Source organism: Panthera leo, chromosome D4 (genome assembly GCF_018350215.1).
Source record: "Panthera leo isolate Ple1 chromosome D4, P.leo_Ple1_pat1.1, whole genome shotgun sequence".
In the NCBI taxonomy this organism is placed as follows: domain Eukaryota; kingdom Metazoa; phylum Chordata; class Mammalia; order Carnivora; family Felidae; genus Panthera; species Panthera leo.
The window spans coordinates 24,764,938-24,776,087 of record NC_056691.1 but is presented as its reverse complement, the minus strand read 5'-3'; the positions used below and the strand labels follow the sequence as shown (position 1 = coordinate 24,776,087).

Sequence of the window (11,150 nt, the reverse complement as noted above, 5' to 3'; positions counted from 1 at the left end):
CTCTCTAAAAAAAAAAAAAAAAAAAAAAAAAAAAAAAAAAAGTGTGCTCAATGAATTTGTGTTGATTGAATTAATTGATTCATTTTGTCAAGGAAGAATTCTTCCACCATAGGATAACCTTTTATCTTATACTTTAAGTTTGGTTATTAGGACCAACAAATAGGGACCTATTCAGTTAAAGCTGGCTCATATCAGCTGATGAGAACTCACTGAAAAAGTTTCAGGAACTTTGTCAGCAAGTTGACCTCAAGGTGGTAGCTTGAGATGGGCCATTTTGCAAATATTTACATCAAGGAAACTGCCAAACGCTATAAATCAAAGCTTGTTTTCTGGAGAGTTGGTCATTAAACATTTACCAGCATGTCACTGCTATCTCCCCCACTTCTACTTCCCATCCAACTAGGCTCTAGGTTTTCTGAGGACAGAGACCGCGTCTTCTTTGTCTTGTAGTCTCAACATACTATTTGGACATTAGTCATGCGCAATTAATATTTATAGAATAAATGAAATATGCTCATGTAATTTTTCTCTAGACTGACTATTTAATTAAAAAAAATTATTTAGAAGAAAATACCTCAAGTAGGCATGTAGACGCTGTGGTTCCAATAAGATCCTTTCCTGTGGTTCAGATCAGATCCTATGCCTGTTTTTGTTAAGTGGCTTTAGAACACAGCCACTTATTCACGTGTGTATTGTCTATGGCTGCTTTGTGCTACAGGGCAGAGGCAGAGAATGTATGCCCTGCAAAGCCTAACATACTTACTATCTAGTCTTCCCTGAAAATTTACTGATCCCTATTCATACCCCCACTGCCAACGGTTCTTTCAAAGGTAAGATTACCTCTAAAAAGTGGCATAATAATTATACTGTATATTCTTAGAAATAAATTATTTTATTTCATAAATTGTGCACATACATCATTTTTTAGAAATTAGACATAGATAATTACAGAGCAAGTTCATACGTGCAGCGTTAGAGATAGTGATTGGTTGTCCAATGGAACTTTCTACCTTGAGAAGTAGTGATTACCTCACACCTAGACGTATGCAAGTAGTCACCCTTCAGCAGTGGGTGTCCTTCAGCAGAGAGCCTTGAATAACCTCCTCACCTTATTGAACAATGCTGCCAGAAATTTAGCTGATGTCAAATGACGTCTACATTGCAATTTATTCTTTCAGAACTTCTCTTACGCCCACATTCCAAAGGGGTTCTGCTAAAAGGTAGTCTTCACGTGGCTGTTTATCCCTGGATGAGTTGGACTGTTTAAAAAACAGAAATGCAGAATGTCTGTATAGTTGAGTCACAGAGGGCTGTCAGGGTTTCCATTTGCGCAGTACTGATTAATAAAGTTAACGTCCTGGGTTCCATATTCCTTACAAGTCATCTTTAAAGACAAATGATGACGTCATTTCAAAATCAGAATTCTCCCGGTAAAAATAATAAACATATTTCTTATTTGTACCCATGCTGAAAACAATTTCCCAACTGCTATTACTGACAACCAGAGTCGGAACTGCAGCAGTTAATCTAATTTGACAGACTATAAATTGAACATCTCGGCTACATTAAACTGCCCCAGTTGGGTGGGCAGTCCGGGGGCACCATCCTGTTTCTGTCCCGTATCTTTTGAGGGCTGGTGTTTACAGAGAATTTGGGGCGCTCGCGCAGGGCTGTCAGGAGAGGCCACTGTCAACAGAGGTGGCCTGATCGCCAGACCAAACCGGGCTGACCCGAGGGCGGGACGCCCTGGCGGTGGAGCAATGACTCCGCAGGATTGCGCAGGGTGGCTACGGCTTCTACTCCCTTTTCCCTTTCGTTATGAAGAGGCTCGTTCTTCCATTAACTCAGCTTCCAACTCCCGCGCACGGGGCAGTAAGATCAAGCATTTTAAATCCTACAAGTAGGCAAATGGAAAGATGTGAAGTAACAGCACACCTCGCCTGCATTTTCACTCCCCACCCGTCGAGGTACCGGCAGCGCGCACTGGTGAGGCGAGCGTGACGCCGCGGGGAGGGGCTGGGCACGGCCACCGCGGGGTATGAAGGGGGCGGGGGACACGACCTGGACCACCAGCGCGCAGGCGCACCTGCGGCTACAGCGCCCAGTGGTCGAGCCCCCTTTCTAGTAATTTCGCTAGTCGTGAGGTCATCACAGCGCGCCGTTACAGTGCTTCCCAGAACCCCCTACCTAATTTTTTTGGCGAAGGGAATGAAATGAAAGAACTGACTTCCCCCACCCCAATTTGCTTTTAGTCCTCCATTCTGGCTGCGCCCACCGTCTGAGCAATGGAGCGGGAGAGGGAAAGTAAAGCAGCCGGAGCTGGAAGGAGGGCCGGCCGGGCATGACTCGGCGACGCCGCCAGCTGAGTTACCCGGCGTGCCCCGCGCGGCGCCGGCCGAGGGACGTGGGGGGAGGGGCGGGGAGGAGGAAGAGCGGCGGCGGCTGCGGATGTCGCTGCGACCGAGCGGCGTCTGAACACACGGCGGCTGCCGAGCGCCCGACCCGGGCCTGCGCCGGAGCCTACACCGAGCTCCGCGGCCCCTCGCCTGCCAGGGCGGCCCTGCACCCGTTGTCACTGAGGCGGCGTGCCCAGCATTCTCCACTGCCCGGGCCGGCCGGCTCTGCCGTCTGCTGGCTCCCCCTCGCTCGCCCGCTCCCTCCTGCGCGCCTGAGTCACCGCCGCCGCCGCCATGGCCGAGAGTGGTGAAAGCGGCGGCCCTCCGAGCTCCCAGGACAGCGCCGCCGCGGCCGAAGGTGCCGGCGCCCCCGCGGCCGCTGCCTCCGCGGAGCCCAAGATCATGAAAGTCACCGTGAAGACCCCGAAGGAGAAGGAGGAGTTCGCCGTGCCCGAGAATAGCTCCGTCCAGCAGGTGAGGGCCGCCCTGGCCTCGGGCCCGGGTGGGGGTGGCGACAGGACCTCCGCCCGCGGCGGGAGGAGACGGTTTCGGAAGGGCCTGGGAAGGGATCGTCCCCCCGAGGTGCGCTCGGCCCCTCTCGCGGGTGTCTTCCCGAATTAGATCACACCCAAGTGTCTGGGTGTGCTTCTTGGGACACCGCAGAGGCTTGTGGCGGGGCCCCGCGGCCTGTTTGTGGGACGCGCCGACGCCGCTTCCCTCCGCGCCCTCCTCCTGCTCCAGCGTCCGCCGACCACCAGCCTCCTCCCCCAGCTCCCCGCCCCCCGCCGCCTCCCTCCGGCTCCTCACAAAGGAAAGGGACCACCGCCGGGCTCCGGGCGGGGTGGAGGCTGGGCTAGGGCGAGGGTTCGCTCTAGCCTCCTCTGCGGTTTTGTCTCATGAATTAAAAAAAAAAAAAAAGGGGGGGGGGTGGAGTGCTCATTGTTTTACCTGCCTGCGGGTTTAGGCAGATTTTGGGGTGGGGAGCACGTGTACCTTTAGTTTTGCGTTTTGATTGCTGCAATTGCTACCTTTCAATCTTCAAGAAAAAAATTAACCGTGACGTAGAAATCGCTTTCAGTCTCACATCTTAATAGTACTAGGTTTGAGGAGAAAGGTGGATGACTTTCATTGATGACTTGCTGTTTTCTTTTTAGTATATTTATCTATCATCCCTTAGGTGCTAGTCGTTGGGAAGGTTTTTGTTTGCTTTTAGAGGGATGATAGCCACGTTTTGCAGATACTAGCAGTTACAATCGAATAAAAGAACAAAATTGGAGTTAATAGAGAATATCACCAAATGACTTACTACGTAAAATCTGTTCAGGTATACAAACTTTGCTGTTTAATTAAGAATCTTGAAGAATTCAACAAATTCGTTTTAGCTTTTTGTTGAATATACATCTCAGAGTATTTCCCATAATTGTCGAACGGATCCCTGATCATCTCAGATAATGTGAACAGGTTCTGAGGAACCAGTTCCTGAAATGTACCTATAAGTCCCCTCCCCTACCCCCCAGTGAACGATTGGGATATTGGTTTATATAGTTCTGAAAGGTGGTGTGTTTTGTAAAGCAGTAAATAGACTGTGTCATCAAGTGAGAAACTTTTATCACCTACTCTGAATCACCTTTTTTTTTTTTTTTTGTATTCTATAAAAATTTCCCTTAACATTTTTGTATTTTCCAACATACAGGAAAGTTGAAAGAATTGTACAGTGAACATTCCTGATGTTCGTCACCTGCAGTTGACACTTTGCTGTATTTGCTCTATCACACAACTAATCATTTAATAGTCACTTTTATTTTTTGGATGCATTTCAGAGTAAGTTGCAAATATCATTAAATGCTTTTCACACATACATACACCTGTGTCATTCAAAGCTGTAGAACTTTATAATTCTCAAGATGTAGAACTTTATAATTGACTAGAAATTTCCTTCTTGCTCTTTGCCAGTCCCTTCAGTCACTCCCCTCCATCCACCACTGTTTTGATTTTTTTTTGCCATTAGTTTTCCCTGTTCTGCAACTTCACAGAAGATTTTTTCAGTCAGCATAATGTTTTGAGATTAATTCTTGTGTGTGCTTTCAATTTCTTTTTATTGCTTTGTTTTCCACTGTATGAATACATCATAATTTCTGCAGTCTCTTGTTGAGGACTACCTGGGTTACTTGTGGTGGGTTGCTGTGAACACCCATGTACAACTTTTGTTGTTGTTGGACAGATGCGTTTTCTCTTGTAAAATACTTAGAAGTGGAATGACTGGGTGATAGGATAGTTGTAGCTTTAGATTTATAAGCAGCCATGTTTTTAAAAAGAGCTTCTATCAACTTACAGTTCCACCAAAGGTGCTTGGGAGTTCCTGTTGCTCCACATCCCTGCCAGCATTTGATAGTGTCAGTCTTTTTCATTTTAGCTTTTCTTTTTTTTTTTTTTTTTTTTAATTTTTTTTCAACATTTTTTATTCATTTTTGGGACAGAGAGAGACAGAGCATGAACAGGGGAGGGGCAGAGAGAGAGGGAGACACAGAATCGGGAACAGGCTCCAGGCTCCGAGCCATCAGCCCAGAGCCTGACGCGGGGCTCAAACTCACAGACCGCGAGATCGTGACCTGGCTGAAGCCGGACGCCCAACCGACTGCGCCACCCAGGCGCCCCCATTTTAGCTTTTCTAGTGTGTGTGTAGCCATATTATCTCTTGAAGCCCTGGGGTCTTCTTTCTAGGATTCCTAGTTCAGGTTTCTACCTTCCTACCTGCTTTCAGCATTTTATTGTATAAGCTAAGAAAAAAAATCAGTATTTTATAAATAGAAAAAATCATTTAAGTCTTTTGATGATGTTCTGTCTGTAGGATTGTTTTTACATCTTGTGACGGTGAAGTTAGAATTTTAAATTCTGTGGATATTTTATTATTTATTAAAAAAATTTTTTTTTAATGTTTATTTATTTTGAAGGACAGAGAGAAAGAGCCATGAGCAGGGGAGGGGCAGAGAGAGAGGGAGACAGAGAATCTGAAGTGGGCTCCAGGCTCAGCTGTCAGCACAGAGCCTGACGTGTGGCTTGAACTCCCGAGCCATGAGATCATGATCTGAACCCAAGTCAGATGCTTAACCTACTGAGCCACCCAGGTGCTCCAAATTCTGTGGAAATTTTAATTTTTCTATTCTGTCACCAAAGTAAAATTTTGATAAAATTAAAGCTTTTCCAAAGCAACTTACTCTGATGGCAGTGGAATTTTTATTCTGAAAAATGCTTTATATTGAAGCAGAAAACATGATAAAAAACACGTGACACTGCATCAAGAACCTGAAGACAAGTTAAACTGTCTTGTGGGGTCTAACTATATGTGTTAAGGAAAACACAAGAAAATATGTGAGTATAAGAAAAGCAGTTTTCAGATGATTTGTAAAATTCTACTTGAAGCACAATAAAGTATGTCATTTTGTACCTTAAATTTTTCTTAGAGGGTTTAATAGATTTAAACTATATGTTACAGATTAAAATTTGTCATTAAAATATATTTGATGATACTAAGATTCCATGTTCAGTAAAAAATTGGGAAATATTTCAAACTGAAAAATTTAATCTTAGAGATAAAGATAGAATTCTAAAAGGAGAGCATTGAAGGCATAGGTTTTCTGTCAGGCAAATTCCGTATTCTACAATTTGGAATCTTTTTCAGTAAGTGTTTCTGTGTAATGTAAATTCTGTTAGTACATTATGCTGAAATGGTATTTATATGAATGTTCTAATAATTGGATAAAACTAAGCTTTCTGGGTCAGTTGTAAAATATGTTGTCAGGTAGTAACTAATTTTCCTGTTTTACCCTCAGGTTCTGTTTGAGTGTGTATAACCAACAGGCAGAAACAGGATACCTTAATACAGTTGGTATTTAATATTACTTGTTTGGGGTTGATAACAACACTTTTTTAAAATTAAAGGGACATTTACTTTTCAGCGAGCAGTCAATTGAGTAATGTTTAAATTTCTAACTAAAGGTAGTTAGAATGTGAACTTACCTGTGTGTTTCAAGGTGGTTTTGTTAATAGGGGTTTACATAAGTAGATAAAAAAAATAGTTAAAGTGTATAGTGGCACAAAGTCCCTGTGTATGAGATTATTTTTCTATTAATTATTCGTTTTCTGCTATGGGAAATAGTTGGAGGACCTCCAAATGTCAACAAGTGAGATGAAGTCCAGAATGGGGGTCGGGGGCGCACGCACGTGTGTGTGTGTGTGTGAATGAGTCATTAAAATTAGTGCAGAGAATGGACAGGGGCTTCCAGGGAACATCTAACTAGCTTGTTCTGGGATTCTGTAAGCCCTCTAGGTTGTAGTGTGAGATGGTGAAATACAGTTACCTGAAATATTCAGGCAGCCTATATTCAAGTTTTAGAAAACATTTTCAGGGCACGCGGGTGGCTCAGTGGTTAAGCGTCTGACTCTTGATTTTGGCTTAGGTTGTGATTTCACGGTTCATGAGATCGAGCCCCGCATTGGGCTCTGCACTGACAGCGCAGAGCCTGCTTGGAATTCTCTCTCTTCCTGTCTCTGACCTTACCCTGCTCACATGCGGCTGCATGCGTGCTCTCTCTCTCTCTCGCAAAATAAAGTTAATTTTTTTCATCACTTGAAACTTTTAGAAAACTATCAGTGTAACATAAATATTGTATTGCATATAATTGAGCCTTATCTTGCTAAGGGAAATTGCAGTGTATCAGGGTCATTATTATAAACATTGAACATTATACTTTATGATGGGTCCAGAACTGTGCTCTCCACTTTGGTACTACCAGCCCATCTGGCTGTTGAATGCTTAAAATATGGTTGAACTGTTTTGGAATGTGCTGGAAGTGTTAAAATACAGCAGATTTTGAAAACCTGTGCCTGGCTTCTATCACTTAATGTTTTCAAGGTTCCTTCATGTTAAAGCATTTATTAGTTCTCCCTTTTTATTGCTGAATAATATTCCACTTTGTGGGCATATATCACATTTTATTTCTCCATTCATCAGTTAATGAACATTTGGGTTGTTCTTTTTGACCATTCTAAATAATGCTCTGTGAATAACTCAGAAGGTTTTGTGTGGACATCTGTTTTTGTTGAATGTGTACCTATGAGTGGAACTGCTGGGTCATGTTGTAGCTCTATGTTTAACTTTTGAGGAACTGCCAAACTATTTTCCAAAGTGGCCGTACCATTTTATATTTCCACCAGCTATGCATGAGGATTCCATTCCCTGTAACATTTGTTATTGTCTGTCTTTGATTATCACCATCCTAGTTGGCTGTGAAGTGGTATCTCATCGTGATTACTTGGCTTCCTATTGCGCAAACAGCAGTTCTCAGTGTGGTCTGGGGGGGTCCCCAGTACCCTTCTAAGAGGATCATGAGATCAAAACTGTTTTCATAAGATTTCTGTTATTTGTATTTCTCACTCTAATTCTCTCAAAAATCAACAACACTTTTTCAGAAGCTGTAAGATGTGGGATATTGCAACAGATGTGAAAATCCAGTTGTCTTCTGTTATGAGACTAAAGTAATCTGCAAAAATTTAAAACTATGCTACTCTTCACACTGGGGAAATAGAGTTACTTTTTATAAGAATGTTATTTATATTGACATGTAATGAATTTATTATTTTTAAATGAATATTTAAAGATGCCTCAGTTTTAATTTTTAATATAGCAAACATCAGTAGATATAACCTGCATAAACAAAAACTCAGGTTTCACATTTACAAAGTGGTATATCCTAAACCAAAAATTGTTAGAAGGAGAGCATCTAATAGATTAAATAGGTACTTACAACATTGAGGATTGACTCCACTAAGTTGTCATTTCCTCTTGCCTAGAAACTTACAGTAGCTTGTTGGTGAGTCTCCCCACTTCTCTGGCTGCTCCCTCCCAGACATTCATTCACTCCTACAGCAGCCTCTGAAAAAAACTTTAATCAGATCATGTTACCCTCTACTTGAAACTTATAGCTCCCCATTGATCTTAGACTTTCATAACATGGCCTTGAGGCCCTATGTGCTCTCCTGCCAGGAGAGCACACCCCTGGTCTTATACTCTTCATTGACCCAGAGTTGGTAGGAAATGGTCAGGTGGGGATTTTTCTCTTCCACAGTTGTCAGCAACATCTGAGTTCTACCTACCTCTCCATTCTGATGTGTTCTTTCCTCCTTGGTAGCTTGACTCTTGTCATACCGACTTTTTAGTTCCTTGACCGTGTTACATTTTTTCCCTGCCTCAGGACTTTGCAGTTTGTTCTTGCTACCTGGAATGCCTCCTACTCTGCCTCTTCCCACTCATCCCTTAATTTCCATGCAAAGATCACTTTCTCAGAGAAGTATCCTTGATTATCTAGACTAGATTGGTATTCCCTGTTGTATTTTTTCACAGCACTCTGTTTTTTGGTCGTAATTCATCAAAATTTAGTATTTATGTGATTATTTGATTAATGCTTGTTTCTAAAACTAAAACTAAAGACAAATGTGTGATTGTTCATCATTGTTATCAAAGCCTAGCACATAGTTTGGGCTCAGTAAATATTTGTTTACAAATGAATCTAGACCATTATGCACAATAATAGGTATTTAATAATAGCTGCCAGTTATTGAGCCTTTATTGGGTGCAGTATATACATAACCTCATGGCTTCCTGCCCTTCTCACAGCTTTGTCTTAAACTGCTCTTCTCTTAGGTTACCACTTTCCAAGCACAACTCTTGAGTGCTTCAGAATGTTCCACTTGTTTCTGGTTGCTGGAACGTAATTCTTCTAGAATAGCTTTTCTCAGCTGATCATCTCCATCTGAACCACAGAACACAGAATGACTGTCGTGTGATTATCCATTTTTCTCAAAGATTGTTCATAAGTAATACAATTTTAAATGCATAGGAAAGAAGTTAATACAGTCAGTGGTGTGCTGGTAAATGTTTGTCAGCCACTTCTTCAGGAAAGTCAGCACTGAATTGTAGTGTTTGCTGATTATCACGGTGTAAATACTCTTACCCTGTCAGAAAGTAAGCTACCAACATTAAAACTGGCTCTCAAAATTCCTGAAAACTTAGCAGTCTGAGCTGGTAGGAGCTATTGATTACAGTGGATAGATAACCTTAAGTTATATGGATACCTGCCTTAAGGTGTCTATATGGTGCTTTAAGGTATCTCTATATATAATTGGAGGCGCAACTATACTGGGCCTTCATGTCCATTTACTTATATTATTATTAATGATTGCTTTCAGAGTGACCATATGATCCACAGAACTGAAAATATTTATTCTCTAGCCCTCTACAGAAAGTTTGCTGACTTCTGCCTTAAGGCATTAGGGCTTAATGTTCTAGATCTTGTCACATTAGTGCTCAAAACCTTTCTCACTAGAAAATTTTACCATGGCTTACGTATAGTGTTGTTCAGTAGAAATTTAATGTAAGCCTCATGTAACTTAAATTTTTCATAGTCACTTAAAAGAACAGTGAAAATTTTTTTTATTGTGGTTAAAATACACTTAACCATTTTTTAAATAGGTTTTCTTAACGTTCATTTTTAAGGGAGGAAGGGAGAGAGAGCGCGCGCCCCTATGTGTGGGGGAGGGGCAGAGAGAAGAATGAGACACTGAATGGGAAGCAGGCTCCAGGCTCTGAGCTCAGAGCCCAACGTGGGGCTCAAACTCATGAGCCATGAGATCATGACTTGAGGTGAAGTTGGATGCTCAACCGACTGAGCCACCCAGGCACCCCTTAAATACACTCAACCATTTTTAAGTGTGTAATTCAGTGACATTTTTGTACAACCATTACCACCATCCGTCTACAGAATTCTTTTCATCTTGCAAAACTGTACCTTATTTATTAAACAATAACTTTATATTATTCAACAATAACTACTCATTCCCCTCCCACCAGCCCCTGGCAACAAGCATCCTACTTTCTGTCTCTGAATTTGACTACTCTAGGTATGTCATAAAAGTGGAATCATAAGTATTTGTCCTTTTAAGACTTATTTCACTTTGTATAAAATCCTCAAGTTTCATCACTGTTGTAGCAGATGTTAGAATTTCCTTCCTTTTTAAGGCTGAATAACACTGTATTGTATGTACTTGCCACGTTTTGTGTATCCATTCATCAGTTGATGGACACTTGCATTGGTCTACCTTTTGGGTATTGTAATTTTAATAATATGTTTTGTTTAATCCAGTGTATCCTAAATATCATTTCAACATGTAAATAGACTTTAAAAATGAGATATTTTACCTTTTTTTCATACTAAGTCTTCAAAATTTGGTGTGTATTTTATACTTACAGCACATCTCAATTTGGACTAGCCACATGTGGCTAGAGACTTCTGAATCACATAGCACAGCTAATAGAGTCTTCATGTTTTGCTCCCTGCCAATCTCTTCTCTATTATTCACTGCATTTCAGCCATCTGTATGTCTTTCTTACCCCAAATATCACTCACTAGCTCTTTGCCTCTCTGGGCCTTTAACAATGCTGCTAATGATAGTAACATAATAGCTAGTATTCTAGGCTTATCAAGGTGTAATACAGTACCTTTTTTTTTTTTTAAGTTTCACAACTTTATTTTATTTATTTTTTAAATGTTGATTTATTTATTTTGAGAGAGAGTACAGGTGCCTGTGCACACCCGAGCAGGGGAGGGGCAGAAAGACGGGATCCCAATCAGGCTCTGAAGTGTCAGTTTGGAGCCCGATATGGGCCTTCATATCACGAACTGTGAGATTGTGACCTGA

General features: G+C 41.8%; 1 protein-coding gene across 4 annotated transcripts in view; it reads left to right on the top strand.

The window, feature by feature from the left end:
* Nucleotides 1-2,447: 2,447 nt before the first annotated feature.
* Nucleotides 2,448-11,150, top strand: part of UBQLN1 (ubiquilin 1) — a 76,450-nt gene continuing 67,747 nt past the window's right edge. For 2 of the 4 annotated variants that reach the window (XM_042914155.1, XM_042914153.1), the window contains exon 1: nt 2,452-2,870. In XM_042914155.1, the coding sequence (XP_042770089.1) occupies nt 2,691-2,870 (180 nt within the window). In that variant the 5' untranslated portion in view covers nt 2,452-2,690. Of the gene's footprint in view, nt 2,871-11,150 lie in introns of all 4 variants that reach the window. The other 2 variants (XM_042914154.1, XM_042914156.1) reach the window with 2 other exon arrangements.